Raw genomic sequence first — 25,078 nt, 5'->3', positions numbered from 1 at the left:
TCTAACCAGCCCCTAAAAACTCTCTTGTATGACTGAAGAAGAGCTATCTGAATCCACAATAATTTACTATGTATTTCCATAATGCTCCTAGTCATTTAAAAAGGTAGGGAGGAGGGGAAGGCAGGACAAAACAAACCATTCTGAGTTGTTTAAGATACAAGTTGCTTAAGAAAGTGAACTTGCTTGGGCTGCCTGGAATGTAGTAAGGGAAACCTGTGTTTTAGTTTCTCTCCTTACTCACAGGAGGATGTTTCTTAGAAGATACTGTTCATGCTTGTTACAGTTGGTCAGAAACTTGGAGTAGGCTGGGTAGAAGGACTTTGTATTCTAGATGTTGATAAATACATGGGAAATGAGCAGTTCTGAACAAGGGTGTCCATCAAAACTTTTCCCTAGATGAGATACACAGCATAGTTGACACATTGACCATTCTTCCCTTGTCTTTCATGACATCATGATTTCTTGGGACACTTCCAGTCTTATTGTACATAGCATTCGCTATTCTTAGCCACACCCATCACTTCATCAGCAGTGGCACTAGGTGACCAAATGGGTTATTATATGTTTGGCGGGGAGGGAAGGGAAGGGTAGTATATGAGGTCTGAAAGGTAGCTAGAGCTAGCTCAAAGAACCAGAGGACTAGCCTGATCTGGACTGATGTGGTAGTTCTAACATGGCTTGTTGTTGTTGTTAGTACTGGGTTTTGAACTCAGGGTCTCATATTCTCACTTGGCTTTTTTTCAACATCAAGGCTGACACTCTACCACTTCTGGAGTCTCATAGACTTTTCTGCCCCAACTGGCTTCAAACTACAATCCTCAGATTTCACTTCTTGGGTAACTTGGATTGCTCATGTGAACCACACATTGAGAACATGTTAAGAACCTTTCTGACCTTGCTATAAACTACTTGAAGTTAACATGTATAAGGCTGGGAAGCAGAGAGAGTGTTTAGAATGCAATGCAAGGCAAAGGTGGCAGTGGCTTGCACCAAAGAGTTAGGGAGAGATCAATCTCTAGATATGTTTCTAAGTAAAGACAAGATGTTTTGTTAACAGCTTTGGAGGTAGAGAGCCAGCCAAGCAACCTGACATGGAGGCTGTGGTGAGGATGCAGATACTGATGGTAGAGCCTTAGAGCAGGGCTCCCACCTAGGACTGGCTTCCGCCTGAGGGCAGGTTACAGTTATGAGCAGTTGGAATTCATATCCAGGCTCTAAGAGCTACACATTAAATTAGCCAAAGACTAATGGAATGCTTGAAATAAAAACCACTTATTATTAGCCAGCTTTGGCATACAGATTGCATAAAAGCCACTTAAAGAGTTAGCCTTTTGCTCCTATTCTTGACTTTAAACTTGGACATTTGGCCTAGTTCCATCTTTAAATAGCATTTCTGCACCCAGGCCTTGAGGCAAGGATCTGGTTTAAGAAAAATCCTTGAGAAACTTTATTTGTGGGCTTTCAAGGTTGGCTTTGCTTGCTGTGTCAGCACCATGGAGAAAAGTAGTCAAAAACCACCCAGATGGAGTCAGACTTGCAGACCAGAGCTGCTTCCTGGAATAAGCTGGTTAACTGGTCTGCCCTGTGCTTTGTCCTTCGCTCTGAACTCCAGTGCCTGGGGCTGCTTTTCTGCCTACCCACAATAGCAAGGAAGCCTTTTGTTTGCTTCCAGTCTCAAAGAAAGTCTTGTTTTGAGATTTGGACCACAAATAATAATCTATTGTTCCCTATAATAATAATCCTCCCTCTTTTAGCAGAAAAAAATCTGCTTGATGCAGTATGGCTATCAGTTTATTTAAAAGAATGGCCAAAGTGCTCCTTGTGTCCTAAGAATAAACATTTGGAAGGTGGTTGGGAGGAGGAGGGGAGGGCTCTGGTTCCCCTTGGTCTAGTCACAGTTAAGTCTTTGACCTTCCATCTCAAGTGATAATACCCTGCTTATTTTGCCCATCTGTTACATTCTAGAATAACTGGAACACTATAATTATTCCAGACTATTTCTTTAATGATAATCTGGTTTGGGGCTAGAGGTATGGTCTCAGAAGTAGAGTGTTTGTGTAGAGTGTGTGAGTCCTTGAGTTCAAACCATGGCACTATCACAGTATTACTTTCCTACTTTAAATTCTTTATAGGAAAAGGGTCAATTAAATAATAGACATGGTCTGATATGAAGTGGTAGATAAGAATAGTTTAATTGTTTTAAATATAAAAGGTGAGATAAAGTTTAATGTGATAACAATTGCAGTATAGCAAATGAATTCTGTTTAAAGAAGTAAAAATAGCTAAGCTTGTGGCTCACACCTGTAATCCTAGCTTTTTCAGGAGGCTGAGACCTGAAATATAATAGTTCAAAGCAGAAAAGTCTGTATGACCTTATCACTACTTAAAAAAGCAAGGCTGGAGTCATAACTCCAGTGATAGAGTGCTTATGGGATCAAGATAGCTGAGCCAGAGCCATGATACTGGCAGGAAGGAAGGAAAGAAGGAAGGACTGAAGGAAGGAAGGAAGGAAAGAAAAGAGAAGTTTGAAAAAAGAAGAAAAGAAAAGAAGAGAAAGAAGAGGCTATATGCTATAAGATTCTACCTCTATAGTGTTCTGGGAATACAAAATTGTAGTAACAGTAAAAAGTCAGTGGATGCACTAGACATCATGGTATGTATGATCCCAGCTACTTAGTAGATGTAGATAAGGTAGAGGTTTAAGGCTAGGTTGGGTAAACGTTAGTGAGACTCTCTCACTGGTATCGCTGGCCTGACAAAAGTGAGAGCCTGAAAAACAAACTAAAAGAGAAAGGACTAGTGCATGGCTCAAGAGGTGAGGCCTTGATTTCAATCCTCAGTACAACCAAAGGGAAAACAAAACAAGGTCAGTGGTTTCCAGGAGCTTTGGGAGAGGAAACCTGTAGCACAAAAGGGATTCTTTTTAAGACAGTGAAGTAAGTATTTTGTATGGTATATTGTAAGGGTGGTTATCACTTCTTATATCCATATCCAAAGGATGTATAAGGCAAAGAGTGAACCCTGCAAACCTAACAATAATGTAACAATCTTAGCTTATCAGTTGATACAAATGTGGCACACACATTAATAATAATGAAAGGGGAAAGGCAAATTCATGAGAACTCTTCACGTTCCATTTGTTTCTGCATACCTAAAACTGCTTTTATAAATGTCTATTCATTAAACAAATATATTAGGTATATCCCCAAATAAAAACAGCAGACCATCAACAGTTACTCTGTAGGAAGCCCTGAACCATAAAGTATCCTGTGAGGAATGGAGTATAATAATACAGCAGATTGCTGTGTATATCTTGTAACTTTTATCTTTTTCACTGATAAATAATGTACAGTAGTATTCATGCTAAATTCAACATTTAAATTGTCCTTGTTCTTTCTACAGTGACAGCCAGAGTGTCAGCGTTGGAAGTATATACACCAAAAGAAATCTATGTGGCAAATGGGACACAAGGGAAGCTCACATGCACATTCAAGTCCACCAATGTGACTAGCCGCTTAACCACTGTTTCCTGGAGCTTCCAGCCAGAGGGGACTGACACCACTGTGTCGGTAGGAATGTTTGAGTGTCATTATTTCTCATAGGCTTTACTGCTGTGTTGTTCTTGTGATTGATGACCTATGCTTTTCCATTCCCCAAATTTGTGAAATCTATTAAGTAATTTGCAAGGTCTTTTCTTTTTTCTTCTTTTTTCTTTTGTCGGTCATGGGGCTTGAACTCTGGGCTTGGGTGCTGTCCCTGTGCTCTTCAGCTCAAGGCAAGTACTCTACCACTTGAGCCACAGCGCCACTTCTGGTTTTCTAGTGGTTTATTGGAGATAAGAGTCTACAGACTTTGCTGCCCAAGCTGGCTTTGAACCGAGATCCTTAGATCTCAGCCTCCTGAGTAGCTAGGATTACAAGTGTGAGCCACTGACGCCCACTGCAGAGTCTTTTCTTGACTCAGATTCTTTAGGAAAAAAGAACTAAGCATCTCTTAGATGAAGCTTATTTTCTTGGTATTTCTGATTTTTTGATATGTATTTATACATCTTTCTGAGTTGATTATACTTTTCTTGATTAAGCTTGTGTGTAACTCAGCAGTGTTTTAATGGGAGCTCACAATGTATAGGTTTTTTGAGGAAGAAGGGAATTTCAAACCTTTGAGCCTTTAACCTGAGAGTACAGAAAAGTGAGACTGGTGTACAGATGATTCAAGTAAGAGGAGGGGCCTAGCAGAATTAGTAATTTGCTGAGTGCTGGGTAAACAGTTTTAGGTGAAAAGCTTGGGGCTCCAGGAGTCCCAACAGGTCTAGGCTTATCCCCCTGTCCCAATTAAAGAGAATCATGTGGGCCCAGCATCAGTGACTCACATCTATAATCTTAGCTAAACAGGAGGCTGAAATCTGAGGATTGCAGTTGAAGTCACCCTGGGGAGGAAAGTCTATGAGACACTTATCTCCAACTAACCACCAAAATGCTGGAAGGGGAGTTGAAGCTCAAATGATGGAGTGCTAGCCTTAAGGAAAAAAGCTCCAGGTGCCTGGGCACTGGTAGCTCACACCTGTAATCCTAGCTACTCAGGTGGCTGAGATCTGAGGTTTGCAGTTCAGATCTGTCCTGGGCAGGAAAGTCTATAAGACTTTTATTTCCACTAGCCAACTGAAAAAGAATTGGAGCTGTGGCTCAAGTGGTAAGAAAGCTAGCTTGAGCAAAAGCTCAGGGACAGCAGCACTCAGACTCTGAGTTTAAGTGCCAGAATAGGCACCAAAAAACAAGAACAAAAAACAACAATAACAACAACAACAACAACAGAGAAGCATGTGGTAAAGTGCAGAGGAGATTCAATACAGTCTAGCCTGGGAAGAGGCATTTCAAGCTTATCTTCCAGGTTCTGACTTGAGTTTCAGATTCAAACAAAGGACAGTGGGCTAGATGTAAGCAAAATTTCTTGATCAAAGGTATGATGATTTGGCTGGTCATTATCTGAGAATTGGTCTGAGTAAGCATGTCGTTGTTACCTGAGGAGTAGATTGCACTTTGGACATCAAGTGTTCATCCCTCAGTTCTGCTGTTAAGGAAAACGTGGTTAAGTACAGGAGAGAATGGCTAGGAGCTGAAGAGACATGCAAGAGAGAGGCAGGTTCGCTGAACTTTTCTCCAACTTTTCATTAAGTTGTGGGCTCAAGTGCGAAGTCAGTACTTTTTAGCAAAAGCAGTTTTTAAGTACATGCTATATTATGTAGTGGGTGCTTATTAACCATGCACTGGCTGTCCTGATTCTTGTCTATGAAGTGGAGATAATAAACCTCCCACATAGGAGGAAAGTGAGGCCATATAAGGTAAGTGCCAGGGTGCTGGTGAGGTATTTCAGTGCTAATATAGACAAGTTATTGTGAGACTGTGGCCTTGTTAGCACATTGAGGATCATTCAAATACTGTCTTCTACTTTAGCAGTGTTGTATGTTAGATAGTCAGTGTTGTCATCCAAAGTTCTGGTGTTGGAAACTTAATCTTCAAGTTCAAATGTTGAAGTGGTATTTAGAAGGGGAGGGGGCTTACAACGCAATCAAGACTAGATTGAATGAAGTCTGTTGGGAGTGGGGGCCTGTGATGGCACTAGTGACTTTCTGAGAGGAAGGAGAGAGATACAAGCTTGCTCACTTGCTCAGTCTTCCCTCCCCTATGTTAGAGACCCGCAGCAGTGCCAAGCAAGGGCAGCATGCCATGCTTTTAGACTTCCTAACCTTTGACCCATGAGTCAAATAAACTACTACTACAAAAGACTGTTCTCCCAGCAGCAGATAGGACTGCAAATTGTATTTTTCATTTCATGGGTGGAAACTATTTTTCTGTCAGAGTCCAAGATTTATTCATAGGACGGACCTCTATGTCACGTCTAGCAAAGAGGGAAAGTGGGAGGTCACATCCGGGATGTGACCAGCAGTGTTTCGTTTATGGAAAATAAAGCTATCACCAGTGGGACACTGAGAGATAACAACTCTCTTTTAAAGAGTAGTTCCACTAATGCACAAATATTCATTCATATGTGGGTTGAGGAAGGCTTAGTAATCCAAAAACAAGTTGCATTTTCCTCTTTTTTTTTTTTTGTGCCAATACCGGGGCTTGAACTTGGCCTGGGTGCTATTCCTTAGCTTTTTTTGTGCAAGGCTAGCATGCTACCACCTGAGTCACAGCTGCATTACCGGCTCTTTGCTGGTTAAGTGGAGGTATGAGTCTCATAGACTTTTCTGTTTGGGTTGGCTTCAAATCACAATCTGCATATCTCAGCCTCTTGAGTAGCTAGGGTTACAGGCATGAGTATGTGCCTGGCACTTGTTGTATTTTTGATTAGAGTTGTTAACTTACCTATACACTAGTCGGATTACACAACTCCAGAATATAGGATCTTTTATCTTTGAAATATTGGAACATGTTTAATCAAATAAGCAGGTTGCTTTTTTCTTTACAGATTTTGTAAGAAAAGTGTGCTCAAATCTAGCATACCATAAATGTTTGTGTTGTTTAGGGACCAGACTGGTGGAGTGGCTTGTCTTATAGTTGTTTTCCCTTCCTTGTCCTCTACACTTCCCCTCTGCCATCTGCAGCAGACTTAAGAATCTTTGCTGAATTGTTTTTCAGTTATAGTGTACAGATTTTGTCATGTCTCTGCTGTCTCTTAAACGATGTTAATTTTGTGCCTAGATTAGTTCGTTAACACTTGGTTTGTTCTACTTGTTTGGGTTCAACCATCACATGCCTCTAGGTATACCAGTCTTAAAATAGTTTTTTTTTTTGCCTGGTACTGCCTTTGTCAGAAACTTCCTGGCTTCACATTCATAACAATTATACTTGTTTAGAAGTCAAAGCTTATTACAATTTGTCTTAGCCAACCACTTCAATTTTTCTTCTCTTCTTCTTATAAGGTTATTTCCAGTCTACTGAAATTGCTTTATGTTCTGCCTCCTCCTTCTGAACTCTTGCCATATTTACCTCCTAATCCTTCCATAACACTCCACTCTCAAGTTCTTAGATCTTAAAACTCACTATACATTTCTATAATATGTACCCTCTGTTAGGACAGCTTTTCTCATAATCCTGATTATTGCTGTTTGAAAGGAGACACTTGTCTTAACTCTTCAGTATCCCTGATAGCTTCAGCACACTGCCATACACTTAAAAGTACTGGCTGGTAATGAGATCCAGTAAAGTTTGTTTATTCTTTTATCTCATTGGTTTGATCAATACATGAGGTCCTCCTAAGAGTCGAGGAGGTAAATACAATTCATCGCTCTCCTTCAGAGGGCACTCAGTCTATCTAAACAGACTGACCAGGGGAGTATTGTGCACACAACACAGCAGTTGGAAGCAGTGGAGTAGGTGGTATTATAAACAGCTTCAGAAATTCAAGGGAGAGGGCTAGGAAGGTGCTCAGTGATAGAGTGCTCGCCTCACATTCATGAAGCCCTGGGTTCAATTCCTTAGCACCACATAAGCTATGGCTCAGGTGGTAGGGCGCTATCCTTGAGCTGAAGAACTGAGGGACAGTGCCCAGGCCCAGAGTTCAGGCCCCATGACCAAAAAAAAAAAAAAATGCAAGGGAGAAGCTGGGCGCCAGTGGCTCATGCCTGTAATCCTAGCTACTCAGAAGACTGAGATCTGAGGATCATGGTTCAAAGCTAGCCCAGACAGTCTGCAAGACTCTCTAATTAACCACCAGAAAACCAGAAATGGCACTGTGGCTCAAGTGGTAGAGCACTTGCCTTGAGCTGAAGAGCTCATGGACAGGGCCCAAGTCCAGAGTTCAAGCCCCATGACTGACCAAAAAAAAAAAAAAAAAAAAAATGCAAGAGAAAATTTGGGGACATAGAAAGAGAAGGCAGGGACTAGATGATGGAAGGACTCAGTGTTTGGGACATTGAGTTTCTTATCTGTTTTCTGGCAGAAAAGGGGAGTGAAGGTCTTTGAGCAGGCAGGATATGATCAGACATAAGAAACATTTAATGATAGGGAAAAAATAGTAACAGCCTTGAAATGAAAGCTAGAGTTGAATTCTGTCTCAAAGACATGTGTCCTTAGGCAGGTCACTGAAGTTTTCTGAGCCTCACTTTCCTTATTTATGAAATAATGGTTAAATGGCTCTCACCTTGTAGGATGTTGTGAGCACTGGAGTGTGGCTGACTGGTGGTTCCCCATGAGTTATTCACATTTCTGCGTATGTTGTAGGCAAGAACGGCTGTTTTTGTTTGTTTGTTTTGTTTTGTTTTTTGGCCATGGGGCTTGAACTCGGGCCTGAGAGCTGCCTCTGAGCTTTTTTGTGCTACCACTTTGCAGCTACTGCTACACTTAGGGTTTTCTTGTGGTTGATTGGAGATAAGAGTCTCAAAGGCTTTCCTGTCCTGGCTGGCTTTGAACCGCAGTCCTCAGATCTCAGCCTTTTGTGTAGCTAAGATTATAGGCATGAGACACCAACTCCTGGCCCACTAGCTGTCTTTGTTGTGAACTTTCTTCATAAAACAACTAGCTATGGAAGACAGATTTGCTCACTGTTCCATGTAGTGAAGGTAGTGTGTCTTTTCAGATGAAAGTTGGACATGCCTTTTACATAATTACAAAATATTTGAGTTCTAATCAAGGCATGGTGCCTTATACCTGTAGTCCCAACACTTAGATGAGTGAGCAGCTGAGTGAGCAATGTCATGAGACCCTGTCTGAAAAATGAGAGTTGGGTTCCCTAAGCTTGGAGTTCCTAGCGGTGATGATGAAGTTATTCCCCCCCCCCCCCCCCCCCCCCCCGCTGCCGCATGATGATAAGTAATGCCCCTGCATGTACAAAGTCCACCTGAGCCCCTTGTGCCACCAATATGGGAGTTAGGGAGCAAAGGGAACATATAGAAATATGCTTCTTGTTCCATGATCATAAGGCCCTTTGTTTCTGAGTCTTCATGGGAATGAATACTTCATTGGTACTTTGTTAGTTTACCAATAGTGAAATCTCAGACCTTCACAGTTCCTAACAAAACATTTAGGTCATATTAAATACAGGGCATAGGGCTGGGAAGGTGGCTCAGTGGTAGAGCACTTGCCTTGCATGCATGAGGCCCTGGGTTCGATTCCTCAGCACCACATAAACAAAAAAAAAAAAAGCTGGAAGTGGCGCTCTGGCTCAAGTGGTAGAGCGCTAGCCTTGAGCTGAAGAGCTGACGGACAGTACCTAGGCCCAGAGTTCAGGCCCCACAACTGGACCCCCCCCAAAAAATAAATAGAGGGCATATATTGGGCAAATGGCATAATAACAGTTTCTTTGTCATTGTTCCTTTAGACATTGGTGGAGGGTGGTACAAAGAAAGTTGAGGCTGGAATCAGATGCCAATTAAGAAGTCCCCCCAGGGGCTGGGAAGGTGGCTCAGTGGTAGAGCGCTTGCCTTGCATGCCTGAGGCCCTGGGTTCGATTCCTCAGCACCACATAAGCAAAAAAACGAAAAAGCCGGAAGTGGCACTGTGGCTCAAGTGGTAGAGCGCTAGCCTTGAGCTGAAGAGCTGAGGGACAGCGCCCAGGCCCAGAGTTCAGGCCCCACGACCGGACCCCCCCCCCCCCAAAAAAAAAAAAAAAAAAAAAGAAGTCCCCCCAGTCCAAGATGGTGAGAGCTTAAAATTAGGTGTTGTCAGTGGAAATTAAGTAGACTGGATAATGGAGCAAATCTCCCACTATCTTCTTATCAAGGACTGAGAGCAGACATCGACCCTCCAGCGAAACTGCTTGGGTTTAATTGAATGTGAGTAGATTCCCCTCCCTCTGGGCATTACCTTCTTGAAGGTTTGCTTTGAGAAATAAGTTTCTAGGTCTGAGAGGGAAGAGTACACCGAGAAAGGCTAACACTTCTTTCACAGGCCAGGAAGAACATTTTGTATATTCCAGGTTTTGTTTCTTTTACATGCCTATGACTTTTCCACTGAAACTTGCAGATAGACATATACCATTTAGGCTTCTTTTTTGTGTGCCTTTGTATATCTTAGTGGTAGGTTTCTGAATTCACTGGGCCCAACGGTAGTCTTGTAGGAAGAATGTTGGCTTTTTTTTTTGTCGGTTGTGGGGCTTGAACTCTGGGCCTGGGCGCTGTCCCTGTGCTCTTCAGCTCAAGGCAAGCACTCTACCACTTGAGCCACAGCACCACTTCCGGTTTTCTAGTGGTTTATTGGAGGTAAGAGTCACGGACTTTCCTGCCTGAGCTGGCTTTGAACCGTGATCCTCAGATCTCAGCCTCCTGAGTGGCTAGGATTACAGGCATGAGCTACCAGCGCCTGGCTGAATGTTGGCTTTTTGAGAGTAAGATGGGCCTGATTTTGACTCTGGGCCTAATACTTAATTGTGACCTTGGGAATATGACTTCTTTTGAGTTCCATTTTCTTATTTAAAAAATGAATAGTAATCATTACCTTTAGGGGATGTTGAAAGGATTAAAGATGATATGTATGTCTGATTTTTTTCAACTGAAACTTGGCAGAGTTGTACTCTATCATCTTCAAAACTCTGCCTGGCCTATCTTCCATAGCTTGAGACTTGTTATATGATTTGCATTTCTTTCATTTGAAGTCTTTTCTAAAGCTTTACCAGCATTCCTCTTATAGTCTTTAGGAATTTGGTCTTTGAAAGTAGCTCATGTGCTCTCATTTTCTAATTGCAGTTTTTCCACTACTCCCAAGGGCAAGTATACTTTGGGAATTATCCACCATTTAAGGACAGAATCAGCTGGGCTGGAGACCTCGACAAGAAGGATGCATCAATCAACATAGAAAATATGCAGTTTATACACAATGGCACCTACATCTGTGATGTCAAAAACCCTCCTGACATTGTTGTCCAGCCTGGCCATATTAGACTCTATGTCGTGGAAAAAGGTACTCTCTTTAGGACTTTTGCAGAAATGACAGTCCTCTTTATCTCATTTAGTCGGAGAACAAGAGTTAATATTTCAAGATATGTTTGAAGTGAGGATTTTTTTTTGCCATAGACTTGTTCTCTCTGTCTCTGAACCAGACATACCTAGGGGTTGGAGAACTAACTCCGCCTCCAGAGTGGCTGATTTCTTCTTGTATGTACTTCCTGACTGGAACTTATGGATCTGTGTTCAGGTGTAGGAATTTTTTTCTTTAGTATTAATCATAATGGTTAGAAGAAGTGGGCCATGGGAGAGAAGGAAATTGATAGCATGTTGATATTCTCCAACCCAAAGTTTTGACATCTCCAATTCAGTACAATTCTTTCTTTTCTTTCTTTCTTTTTTTTTTTTTTTTTGCCAGTGCTGGGGCTTGAACTCAGGGCCTGGGCACTGTCCCTGAGCTTCTTTTGCTCAAGGCTAGCACTCTACCATTTGAGCCACAGTGCCACTTCCAGCTTTTTCTGTTTATGTGGTACTGAGGAATCGAACCCAGGGCTTCATGCATGTAAGGCAAGCACTCTACCACTAAGCCACATTCCCAGCCTACAATTATTTCTTCCCTTTTTCAATAATAAGCAGAAAATGCTAAGTTTTAGTGTCTCCATCCTGGGACAAAGTCTGCTCTGTTGGAGAGTAGTAGACTGATAGAAATTCAGATCTCCAATTTTGACTTTAGAACATGGAGAGGGATTGTGGGTATAGAAATGTTTTATCCTCTAGTTCATTCTTTTTCAGCTAGTACATCACCAGTATGTCGCTGTATGTCATCACTTAGGTACTACTGCTTATAATATGGATAATAGAAGAGGTTAAATAAAATAATAACTGCGAAGGGTAAACTTTTGCTTATTAAATTAATGAATTACCCATCCTTTTCTCTGTAGCAATGTATCTTATCCCTGTCTTGTTCTTTCCCTCTAGAGAGTTTGCCAGTTTGGGTGGTGGTGGGTATAGTTACTGCTGTGGTCCTAGGGCTCACTCTGCTCATCAGCATGATTCTGGCGGTCCTCTATAAAAGGAAAAACTGGAAACCGGAATATACTGGGTAAGAAACACCATCTTTCAGGGGAGGGGTGGAAAGAAGAAACTGAGGCTTATATTGTATATTTTTAAAATGGAAATGTCATTGTAAGGAATTAACTACTGTGTGCTCGCCTGTTGGAAATGAGCATGCTTCTTAGGAGGTATTTTCTAACATGGGCAGGCAGAAGCCAGTGCCTCTGTTTCACGTAGACTGTGATACTAATCCCTGTTCTCTAGTTTCCTTCAGAGGTGTGTTGAAATGAACTGCTCAGCAGTCTGTGTTCTGAGTTTCAGAATCATCCACTCTGCAATTAGTGTTCTTAAGCCACAGACATCACTTACCCCACTTAACAGTTCAGTTGTAATTTCTTGGCAATAATCTAGTAAGAGTCTTAGTTGGGTAACTATTAAACGTTAATCAGGAACTTATAGAAATAAACTACTCTCCTAGCCCAGGGTCAAGATGGAGGAGTTTTCCTTTTGGAACTTCCTACCTCAGCTTTGGCAGCTTTATTGCTCTGATTGTCTTGCCTTGTGTTGACAACAAAAAATACCAGCAATAAAGAAAAGTTGACTTTTCTTCTCAAAAGAAAATCTGTGAGTGTAGGGTATATCTAATTGAAGGACCTTCTCTTTTCCTCACTCCAGCTGGAAAGTTAAACTGTAATAAGCTATGTAGAATTCATGTGGTAAAACTGATGAACTCTGGATTCAAGTTGACGTAGCACGAGCTGTGTTACACGTGCACCATCTGACTTTCTCCATCCCAGAGGCACTGTAATTCAAAAGGATTGCATGCTCTGAGCTTGCTTGCTAGTGGATGGTGGGAACCTGTGCCTATGGGCTCTGCTGATATAGCTTTTACGAGTGCTGTGTTTAAACAAGTCTGTGAATGTTCAAATTCAGCTTGGAATGCTTCTATTCTGCTGACTCTGTTGTTCCTTGCATGGTGTTTTATGATGAAGTAGAGCTGGGTTGTTGGTTTTTCTACATGAGACTAATCCCAAGGTGGTGACTTACCAGTCTATCGTTCGTCCTGCGGGGTTAGTAAAGGGTCAGGCAAGTATTCCTTAGAATCCTGCATGGCATCGTGAATGCTGCTATTCTTCTTACTTTGGTTTTTTTCCTTCTCTTTTGCTTTTCTGCCTTGGTGTGCTAGGATCAGGTCCTGCTTATCTTCCACTTCTTAAGAAAAGCTGACATAGAAGACACATTGGGACTATAAACAGGGCTGGGTCTCTTCTTCCTCTCCAGTAGACACATGGTAACTAGTCACATTGCTGGTTGCTGTTAATGTTCATGTTTATGTATTCAACTCATTTCTTTTGTTGATAACTAACCACCTAGCTCTGAGTCAACCCAACATCTAGTATAGTTTGTCCACAAATATGGCATGTGATTATACTGGAAACCTAATGAGCAATAATATCCAGATGAAATTGGGCTCATCTGAATATATGTGTTCTTTATGTAAAATGACTGTGTTTTTCTTACTGTCAGTGGTTTAAGACCCTCTTTGTGTTAGAATAATCAAACAGTTTGGTTCAGCGCATGTCTGGCTCCATCCACAAAAAACCAATTTTCGCAATGCATAGTGTGCTCTCGGCATAGCACTTTAAACTGATCCATCCTTCCCAAACTCATAAGTGTATGTGTGTGTGTCTGTGTATATATATATCATTTATATATATATATATATATATATATACATTTATATATATGTGTGTGTGTGTATATATATATATAAATGATTTACTCTGCTGATGACATCTCTCTTTAGGAAATCTCCAAATGAGTTCCTTCTCATTCTTCCCTGGTGTTCACTTTCTTCATTTATTTATGAGATGGCACATGTTAAAGAAAAACCCTTCATGCTTCTGAGAGAGATCAGCCTGTATGATTTTTCATTCTATAATTTGTCATCACTCATGGTTTCTGAAGCTGTTTGGGGGGGGGTTCTATTTTTTGGTTGGTTGTGGTATTAGTAGGGAAACAAAATGTGGGGAGCTAGAGAATGGAGGAAACAAGACCCATGAAGCTGGACGTGGGTAACTCATGTCTGTAATCCTATTGACTCAGGAGTCTGAGAGACTCTTCCCTCCAATTAGACAGCAAAATGCTGGAAGTGGAGGTGTGACTCAAGCAATAGAGCTCCAGCCTTGAGTGAAAAAAAAACAAGCAAGAACACAGGGCCCTCGGTTCAAACTTCAGTATACACACACACACACACAGCCATAAATACAAGTCTGGATGTATATCTATCTGTAACTTAAAAAATACATTCAAAAGAGGCTTGCTTTTAATGGGAGTAAAAATGAATTTCCTTTAAGAAGGTTTAGTTTGCTCCTTTTAAAACTTTGACCTGGGTTGATGGCAAGGAAAAAAGACAAAGCAGCAAAAACATAAATAAGAATTTATCACCAGAATTACAAAATAAGTATTTGAAACTGGAGTGAAGATATTGTACCACATTAATTTTTGTGCCTCCAATAGCAGCAGGTTCACCTACTCAGAAGGGTGAATGAGTTTCTGATCTAGAAAGTACTTTTAAGAGAGCAGTGTTTTGGGTTTTTTTGGTACTCATTGTTTTGTTGTCTTTTGTTTTTCTACATCTGCTGCTTTGTCTTGCCATCACATGCATTTCTATATTTTTGTTCCATTTACTTTATGTATTTTTTTTACATTTGTTCTTCAAATTGCCAATCCATCAGCTGCAGCACATCAGAGAGTTTGTCATCAGTTAAGCAGACTCCACGGAAGTCCCCCTCGGACACAGAGCATCTAGTAAAGAGTCTGCCTTCAGGATCTCACCAGGTAATGGCTGGTGGCAGTTGTACTTGCTCAGTGTGCTTTAACATTTGGTGTCACTTCCTGGGTATGGGAAAGAATACTGAGCTGTGTCAGAGAAGCACAAGTCAGAGAAGGGAAAGAGGCAGAAGGGCTTATCTAGAAAGACCACAAGAAAATGTGCAGACAGGGATCTGACCTGAATATTGTTTTCTATCAAACCACCACTGACATATTGCTTACCAAGAATGTGGTTTCTTTAGCCCAAATAAAGTTAGAATAGCTCTGTCAGCTGTAATAGATGCTTCTTTAAGTACCCAAGGAAATAAAATCTGGTGAACTGTATTCTGAACAAAAGTGTTCTGTAAGAAATTATCAGGAAGAGAGCAAGGCAGTGCTTGCCTATAATCCCATCTATTCCAGATAAGGAGGCAGAAGGACCACAAGATTGAGAACTGTCCGGATAAAGGGTGGTCACAAGACCTGTCTCAACAACAAAAAGTAAAGCCATATCTCAGTAGTTCATGCTTATAGTCATAGCTATTCAGGAGATTGAGTCCTGCAGGCTCAATCCAGGCAGAAAATTTCAAAGCTTCATTTTCAGAATAACCAGCTACAAGCCAGGCTGGAGCCATGGCTAAAGTGGAAGAGTGCCTGCCAAGCAAGTTTGAAGCCCTGAGTTTAAACCCTGGTACCCACATAAAGGGGAGAAGGACTAAATCAGCTGGTAAAGAAATTGCCTAGCATGTGTAAGACTCTGGGGAAATTCCCAGTAATACACACACCCTCCCCCAAAAAAGGAAAGGGAAGAGAGGAGAGAGAATGGGAGAGGAAGAGAGAGGAAGGGAGGGAAGTAGGAAAGTGAGGGAAAGAGAGAGAGGGGAAAGGAAAGTAGGGCGAGGGGAGAGGAGAAGAGGTTAACCTTCTTAGTATTGCTAATAAAATAGAAAAATTATTTTGTAGAAAAGAAGTTATATTCAGAATTCAGCTCAGGATCAAACATTGTGTTTAATACTGTTTTGGCTGTGCTCCTTTATAATTGTGGCTTGGCAATAGCTTTGAATCTAGTATCACTGTGGTTTTTCTGGGATAGAAAGAAATCTAAGGAATTCGGCATAATTTGGTCTGTTCTACTTTTCCCTGAGGATGTGATAGCTGGAAGGAAGAGGATTATGAGGAAGAAAATAACAATGTTTATGAAGTTGTCTGAATAAGATCTACAGTCCCTATCTCTCTTATTGGGTGAACAAACTATTATATCTGGGAGGGAGACGGAGGCATTCTTACTACATTACTAAATTTACATGAGGTAGTGACAAAACCTAGGTTTCTAGACTACCTGATTTCTATTGCAGCATCAAGCTCATAACGTATTCGCCCTCTCGCTCCCTTTTCACCTTCCTCCCCTCCTCTTAAGTTTTACTTAATTGGGATTGCAAATGGGCATTGCTTGTAATGAAGGCATGAGAGTTACAGCTTGGCAAAGCTTTAGTCTGTCCTTTAAGTGCTACGCTCTCCTCTTGAAAACAAAATTTAAAAAGGAGGTGTTTTGAGTAGGAATTATTTTAAATCTTTTTTGTGTAAATATGTGATGAGTAATTGGTTGTCTATATCTTTTTCTAGAAATACTTTCATGCAAAAGGCAAGTATTTTTGGAGACCAGTGATTGGAGTTAGGTTGGACATAGTAATGTTTTAAGAGAAGTGCATTGTGTGCATCTTATTAGCCCCATGACAGTCATGCAAGATGCATGTTTCTGGTTTACATGAGAAGCAGCTAAGGCTTAAATAGATTGCGTCCCTTGCTCACTCTCACTTGTTAGTGCAGAAATGGTATTAATCCTGTCCAGTTCTAGGACATATGCTTATTCTATCCTTGTCCAATTCTTTTCATCTCTGTTTTGGTAATTGGTATTAATCTCAAAGAGAGTCGTAATAATGTTTTTGACTTTATTATGAATAAATGCTGATAAATACTGGGGAAAAAGTGTTTTGTCAGTATCTGTGCTTATGTTAAAGGCATGTGTTCTCAGAGTGCTATGTGTTAGGAGTAGTCTCTTTAATGCCTTAAGGACTAGAATTAAATTGCCCAAGGCAATTTTTTTACTACAGAACATGAACTATAGGAGTTTTATCAGGACTGCTAGCTGGGTACTGGTGGCTAACACCTGTAATTCTAGCTACTCAGGAGGCCAACTTGAGCAAGTAAGTCTGTGAGACTCTTATGTCCAATTAAGCACCAAAAAAGCTACAAGTGGAACTGTGGTTCAAGTGGTTCCAGCCTTGAGCAAAAAATCTCAGGGACAGTGCACAGGCCTTTAGTCCACCTTGGCACAAAAAAAGGTAGGGGAGACTGCTAGACAGGAACCCTAACACTTGAGCAAGCTTCTAGCCTTTAGAACAGGTCTCTTTACTCTTCTCCAGTTTTCTTCCTACACCTTCTTTCCCTGTCCTTACCAGTATGCTTTTATATGAGAATAAATTTGATACAAATGGAATTCAGTGGTAATTTTATCTGTAGTTACAACTAAAAGAATAAACCTACATCAGACAATGCTTTTATTTATTTTGCTGATCCTGGGGCTTGAACTCTGGGCCAGGGTGCTGTTCCTGAGCTTCTTTTTCGCTCAAGGTGAGCACCCCACCACTTGAGCCACAGCACCACTTCCAGCTCTTTTGAGTAGTTATTGAAGATAAGTGTCTCATGGTGTTTCCTGGCTTTGAACCGAGTTCCTCAGATCTCATCCTCCTGAGTAGCTAGGATTATTGGCATGAGCTATTGGTGCCCAGGCCTGACAATGCTTTCTATAAGCTTTTCAGTAATGTCAACTTTTGCCTTTTTTTTTGTTGTTGTTGTTATTGTTGGTCATGGGGGCTGAACTCTAGGCCTGAGCGCTGTCCCTCAGCTCTTCAGGATAGCACCCTACCACTTGAGCCACAGCGCCACTTCTAGCTTTTTTCTGTTTATGTGGTGCTGAGGAATCGAACCCAGGGCCTCATGCATGTAAGGCAAGTACTTTACTACTGAGCCAACTTCCCAGCCCCAAAATGTCAACTTTTGAAGTAAATGGTGGAGGGAGAATATCCAAATAAAAATTTTCACTTTAATTATAATTCTTTATTGAAAAAAAAGATGGGGAAGGTGGATACCAAGATACTCAGTAAAAATAACTAGGTTTCTATGGCTCTTACTGTTTCCTTTCTGAATTTTTATATACTCAAAGAGAGTATCTTTGCGATACAGGCTAGTTTCTGAGTTGATTTTGTTTCATTGGATCTTCCTGAAGTCCTGAGCAATCTCACTAGATCTCAGAATTCCCATCCTGGAATATGTTCCACCAAGATACCAAAGTACCTTCATCTTCTAGATAGTACCAGAACCAGCCTTTAGAAAACTGTTCTATGGGGGTTAGATTCATTAACAGATCACTGATCTCAGCCCACATTTTACAGTTCCTCTGTATTAAAGATGGATGTCGTGGTGGAGATAGGGGCATTTTAGTTTGAGTCTGCCTGGGCAAAGTAAGCATAAGATCTTATCTGAAAATCCAGCTGTAATCCTAGCTACTCACGATTCGAAGACAGCCCAGGCAGGAAAGTCCAAGAGACTCTTTATCTCCACAATTAATCACAAAAATGCCAGAAGTGGAACTGTGACTCAAGTGGTGGTAAACTACTTTTGAGCAAAAAGCTCAGACAGTACATAGGCCCTGAGTTCATACTGCAGTACTGTTGCTAAAATATATATTAAGGAAAAACAACAACAAAACCACCAAACGAAAAGCAAAGTGAACTGGGGGTGTATCTTTTTTTTTTTTTTTTTTTTATTGTAAAGCTACTATACAGAGGGTTACAGTTACATGAGTGAGGTTATGAGTACACTTCCTCTTGAACATTGTTACCCCCTCCATTGTTTTGGGGGTGTATCTTAAGTGGTAGAGCATTTTCTTAGCTAATGTGAAGCTCTTAGTTCAATCCCCAGTACCTAAAAAAAAATTGCTTGATTTTTTTTTTTTCGGGGGGAGGGGGGGAAGGTCCAGTTGTGGGGCCTGAACTCTGGGCCTGGGTGCTGTCCCTCAGCTCTTCAGCTCAAGGCTAGTGCTCTACCACTTGAGCCACAGCACCACTTCCGGGTTTTTTCTTTTTGCTTATGTGATGCTGAGGAATCGAACCCAGGGCTTCATGCATGCAGGGCAAGCGCTCCACCTCTGAGCCACCTTCCCAGCCCCGCTTGATTCTTTAACTATCCCTTCATGTGGCCCTCACAGGCTGCTAAGTTCTAGACTAAGTAATTAAGTCACTGAAGTGAGACCATAGTACATTCTAAGAGGGAAGAAGTAGGCATAACAAAAACCAAATCCCTAACAGAAAGTTCTATTCTTTCTTTGGTTTTCTAATTACTTTGTTAAAAGACAGTACTATCTCATTTGAAAGAACTTATTGGTATTTTGGCAGTTGCTGACTGATGCATATACAATTCTGTATTTTTAACCCCCCTCTGGCCTTTTTTCTATTCAACATACAGTATCAGCTATTAATGGCCATAAATAATGGTAAATGTAGTTCTTTTTGTTCAGCTACCAAATCTGGCTTTATGGGGTAAGTCTTCTGGTCAATTTGGTTCAGCTGATGTTAGCTGGCTGACAGTTGGCTGGAGATTGGCTTCTGGCTGGATAGTTCTCTGCTAGGCAGTTGGCCTAGCAGAGAAAAGCAGCCTGGACCCCTATGTCTCTCTCATAGGCCAGCAGGCTAACTTGTTTATATTGTGCTGGCAGATTCAGGAATCCCAAGATCCATAAGAGACTGGAAGCAGCAAAGCCTGTTGGGGGTCTGGGTGTGACAACTACACCAAATTACTTCTGTCTCATTCTATTGCTATGGGAAGACCACAGAGTGCCCCAGATTCAAGGAGTGGAGAAATGTGTTTCTTCTCTTGATGGATATGTGACATTACATTACAAAGGATGTAGTTTTGGTAAAGGAAGGAGTTAAGACCATATTTACATTCCATCATACCTTGTAAACTCCTTTCCCCATGAACACACCCTAAAACTCCTGAGTCTGTAGAAATAGAGGTGCAGAGTTTTATTATCTTAAAAGTTATATAAGCAGGGCTGAGAAGTGGTAGGGTACTTGCTTTGCATGCATGAGGCCCTGGGTTCGATTCCTCAGCACCACATAAGCAGAAAAAAACCTGAAGTGGCGCTGGGGCTCAAGTGGTAGAGCACTAGCCTTGAGCTGAAGAGCTGAGGGACAGCGCCCAGGCCCAGAGTTCAGGCCCCACGAACGGAAAAAAAAAAAAAAAGTATGTAAGCAAGTACTGAAATCCTGTTTTATTAACCTTTTTTCTTTTTGGATGAGCACTTCCTTTTTGTTTTTCTTGAAGCTTGTTGAGGTGAAGATAGAGCCTCTCTGTATGATTTAGTATTGACAATGTAAAGGGCATTAAGGAAGATCAGCTACACTGAAGATGAGCACATGACAAGTTTGACTTCTTCCTTGATTAGTTACCTTTGTGTTTTAAAGTATGTTTATAATAAGATGCTTATAAGATATTTATAATAAGATGCTTATAGTAATAATAATTAGATTGTGTTGAGAGAATATTGGCTATTAGACATTGTCTTAGGTTATTTATAAGAATCATTTAAGTCTCAGAACACTAAACATTTTAGAGACATAGAAATTATTCAGAGGGCCATGTGGTCAGTGCTGTTCTCTACTAGTTTGGGTGAAGAATGTCTTTTGAATTCCGGCTGTGGACTCCCAAGTTCAAAAGGGTTTTGTTGTCTTGTTTTATAACTTCACTTCAGATATACCATTGTACAACGCTGGGCCTGTCCCTTCTGTGGAAGTCAGTGCTGACCTCCATGAGATAACAGTTTACACACTAAAGGATGCAAGTTGTTGCTGGTAGCTTGTTAGAGCTGCTGAGTTGAGGTAGTTCATTTTAAAGCACATGCTTTTGGCTACTGAATTTACCAATTTAAAGTTGAAAGTATAACTATGTTATTGAATCTGTCAAGGAGAGGTCCCTGGGTTGGCCGAAAAGTTGGCTGTGTAATGTTAAATTTTCATTTTAAAATCAAGGCTGTTTTGTTGTTGTTTATAATTTTAGAATCTCTAGGTAGGGACTGAAATGTGAAGCTGCCTTCTGATGTTTGAATCTTCTATTTCTGCTCATATTTCCCCCCTAAGAGTTGGTTATCACTCCTCTGCCTTTAGAGCCCAAATTTCCGCTGCTTTACTACTGGCTGGTAGTGATCTGCAGTTTTAACCTTCTCTTTGTTACTGGGAGTAAAAGGAGTATTTGTACTTCTTTCCATTTGGAGTTTTTCTGTAGAGTAGTACCATATAGATTGTAGATTAGTATAATATAGTATTATAGATATGTTCCTATAGATTGTTACCATTAAAAAAACACACACAATTTAAAGCAGAAAGAACACAAGCAGACCTGAGATGTGGTTTATTTGTACAGAATGTGCTCAGCACACACAAGGGCCCATATCTGATCCCTTATGTCCAAAAGAGAAAAAAAAAATCAAGTAATAGTTCAATTGATCACAAGGTCAGACTAAAAGAATTATTAAAAGTAGAATTGAATATTTTAATAAGTAGTATTAAATATTTGAAGTATTTTAAAGTACCTCTTTAACACAAAGTGACCAGTTTACAATGATAGCGTCACATGTTGGGTAGCACCCAATTTGTTTTTTGACATGACTTACTGGGAAGCTTATGATTTCAGTGGGTCTAGGGTCAGTAGAATGCTGCCTACCTTAGTTGCTACGGCTCTGATCCCAATTTCAGAGATTGAAGAGTTCTGTAGCACATAAGGGATAAGGGATATTGTTACACAAATTTCTAAGGAAGATTGTAAGGTGTTTAGAAAAGTATGCTGTACAAAATAGATCTGATACATACTAGCACTAACAATTATCAATGCCTAATCTTACTTTCAAGTCAATCCTGACTATATATCATTTATAAGAAGTCTTTAGAAGATATTTGGGAGAAGTCTTTGATTTTGAACCAGAGTATAATCACTTTGATGTCTGTATCTTAGGGATTGTCAGTTTCTCAAAACTTCTCATTTTATTTCTCTTCTGCAGGGGCCAGTTATATACGCACAGTTAGACCACTCTGGTGGACATCACAGTGACAAGATTAACAAGTCAGAGTCTGTGGTGTATGCGGACATCCGGAAAAATTGAGAAAAGACCAAGAACATATCCTAAGCAAGAAACAAATCCAAACTGGACTCTTTTTCCAGAAAGTGTAACCCATAGCCATATGTGGTCTTGAGGACCCAGGCACGGACAAGCATGTGTATACTCAGAGAGGGAGAAAACAAATGTGTATGAAGACTATGTATAAATATTCTGTTTAATCTTCCTGATGTGAGAAGCCAGTGTTGCATGATGAAAAGATTCTGTTCATATATAATTTGTCTTACTGTTTTTGTACATTCTTTGGGACAATTTACAATTCTGAAATTTCAGAAACATTCCTATTATCATCATGTGGATGTGGTTTGCCTTAAATGGAGACAGCAGACCTTGTAGTATTTCCTAGACATGGCCTTTTTGTCTAAGGGCTCAAACAGTCTTAGCATTTATTGTAGTTGGAAGATGCGATACTCTGATGGAAGCAGATCCAGGGTGGCCTTTGGACACTGTATCAGAAATAAATAGTTGGTGGTATCTTTAGACAGCACCCCTTAACTATGCCACTTGAAGCCAGTTTGGGAAGCTTTGATTAATGTTTTTCTACAACAAGGAACAGTTTTTATCTTTTAATATTGCGTAGGTTTACTTTGACATCATACCCTTTAAGAATATATTCAACATGTTGATTCATAATGGCAGGAGCAACAAAGGATAAAGGTTAGAAATCATGTCCTTTTGGGTACTTTAAGCCAACCATAGAGACAAAGTAGAAAATCCAGACTTTGCTTGAGGGGTATTGTGACCTCTGGAGGCAAAGGTGTCAGTTACCTTTTTTGCTGACATTGTTCCTGCTTAAAGTCAGAGTCTTCACCCAGAAGAAGCTGAAAAGAGTTCCTCCTTCCAAGTGTGCAGAGATGGGGTTGCTGGATTGCATTCACTAGAGAAATGGTCTTGTAAAGCCTCCTTCATGCCTTTAGCAAGAAAAAGCCTCAGGCAGTTAGGCATGTGGCTTTTCTTGTAGCTTCACAATATCAAAAAGAAAGACCTTTGGGCTAAAAGGAGTCAAGAATTTTAAAACTGAAGTAGGGCTAGTTCTGCTACTTGGCAATCTCTTTTATGTCCCTGTTGTGGGTTTGTTTTATTTTTCTCCTGTTACTTGGAATTGATTAACAACGAAACAAGAGAAAAGGTAATTTGTTCTCTCCTAAATTCATTTTCTCTCCTCCACTACTCCCTCCCCTACTTCAGATGAAAGAGGTTTTATATTTAATTGGTAATTAGGAGCATGGTCAGGGTCATTAAGCAGTTTATTTATATTGTCATCCTCCCATTTGTTTTTCCTCTTAAAAACTGGAAGCCCACAGTTACGGGAAGAACGCTGTCTAGAAGGTCTGCATGGTTTATTGGGATTGGGTAAGTGAGAATGAAGGGAAACAAGCTTCCTCCTATTTACTTTAAGGTCACCATAAACTGTCTTTTTCTTCCTGTGTTCTGTTATGTTTTTTTTTCAATGTTTGGAGGCTGAGTCTATAAAGAAATAAAGCATGATTTAGGTTTAAATATATGAGGCAATGGAGGCCACTGGAGCTTCAGAACTGTCCTGTGAAGGAGGTCTTTGATTTTTGGAGGAACTATTTGTTGTTAGTCCCATAGTGCTCCAATATGGCCAGTATATACAGTTTATGTGTCTGTAAGCAAGAAGAGAAGAGAGTTTGGCATCACTAACATGACATCTCTCAAGCTGAGGAACATCTGTTCTGTGTCCTGTGTGCCTGATCTACAGTCTCCAATTTCTCCTCCATGTCCACAGGTCCCACTCAGGAGTAAGGCAGAAAACCTTTCTAGAACCTTTCTGCTCCCATTTCAAAAACATTAGGAGCTCTGGGCACTGGTTGCTCATGGCTGTAATCCTAGCTACTCAGGAGGCTGAGATCTGAGGATCACGGTTCAAAGCCAGCCTGGGCAGGAAAGACCATGAGACTCTTATCTCCAATTAATCACAAGAAAACTGGAAGTGGCACTGTGGCTCAAGTGGTAGCGTACTGGCCTTGAGCTGAAGAGCTGAGGGACAGTGCCCAGGCCCAGAGTTCAAGCCCCATGACCAACAATAACACCTCCCTCCCCCACCCCAAAAAAAAAGAAAAGAAAACATTAGGAGCTATTAGAAGACCTCTTATATATGTTTTAAGTGATTAGGATTGTTACTATTCAAACACATGCCAAGATAATGAAATCCTCAGGGAGCCTTTGCCACTGTATGAATGACATAGCAAAGCCTTAAGGTGTGTTTAAGATAAGAACAGAAACCCAGAGACAGTCATAGCCCAAGTGTGTACATTGTCATGTGCAATGCTTCCTGACATTATTTTACAGAGAAAATGGGCCTTCCCCCTTTCTCCTTTCTCAGCAGTCCTGTGAGTAAACTGTACATTCTTAATACTTACTGATGGTAAGAGCCCTGATTTCTCCTGGTGTGAAGCTGGTGGTGGGGTACCATTCCATACAGCCTCCTTTTTGTACCTGATTTGGACCTCCTAGCCAAACCAAATGCCTCGCCCTCTGTCAGCAGTCTGGTATAAGAGCAGAAAATTTCCTCCCCCACCTTCTTTGAGCCATTCCTCCAGGCAAAGGCAGTCAGCTGCTGATGGGGCTGTGGGAGGGGTGTCTGAAGGCCACTTTTCACATTTATACATAGGGTCTGAGTTAGGGCTCTGAGCCAGGGTCTTCTGACTTCTGCACACCACTTCCTTTAGTGTTTTTCACCATTCACCCTCAGGCCTCAGCCTTTCTGGGCTTGGTACAGCTAACCATTGAGGTTGTATCCAGATGGCAGACCTGCTCTTCCTGTGTCTTGTGCTGGAAGAACAAGACTTCTTAAAATTGTATGTGGCTTTTGTAAGGGGACACCTAAAAGGGATTGTTCAGAGATTAAAATTCCTATCTGTAATTTCTCAGTTAAAATGTATCCAATTGGGGAAAACCATCATGTTCCTATTATCTTTTGATCTTTTCTTTTGCAATTGTACTTCTGTGAATACTTTTAATACATCTTTTTTTAAATTTCTGAATGGTGTTGTGTGCTCATTTTTAACCAAATAGAAAAAGAATTTTATAAAAGCCTTTTCATTCAGACCATTCTAGCTACACCAGTCTAAACATAC

The 25,078-nt window shown here is 40.8% G+C and overlaps 1 protein-coding gene across 1 annotated transcript in view; it reads left to right on the top strand.

Moving 5' to 3' along the window:
- Mpzl1 (myelin protein zero like 1) overlaps positions 1–23,254 on the top strand; it is a 60,743-nt gene extending 37,489 nt beyond the window's left edge. Inside the window, exons 2-6 of the mRNA XM_042677341.1 lie at positions 3,403–3,569; positions 10,682–10,895; positions 11,858–11,981; positions 14,671–14,773; positions 21,861–23,254. Coding sequence (XP_042533275.1) covers positions 3,403–3,569; positions 10,682–10,895; positions 11,858–11,981; positions 14,671–14,773; positions 21,861–21,962 — 710 coding nt within the window. The 3' untranslated portion in view covers positions 21,963–23,254. The remainder of the gene's footprint in view (positions 1–3,402; positions 3,570–10,681; positions 10,896–11,857; positions 11,982–14,670; positions 14,774–21,860) is intronic.
- The last annotated feature ends 1,824 nt before the right edge of the window (positions 23,255–25,078 follow it).

This window comes from Dipodomys spectabilis, unplaced genomic scaffold (genome assembly GCF_019054845.1).
Source record: "Dipodomys spectabilis isolate Male_0828 unplaced genomic scaffold, ASM1905484v1 ptg000036l, whole genome shotgun sequence".
NCBI classification, from domain to species: domain Eukaryota; kingdom Metazoa; phylum Chordata; class Mammalia; order Rodentia; family Heteromyidae; genus Dipodomys; species Dipodomys spectabilis.
The sequence above is the reverse complement of the archived record's forward strand: the minus strand, read 5'-3'. Positions and strand labels throughout refer to the sequence as shown.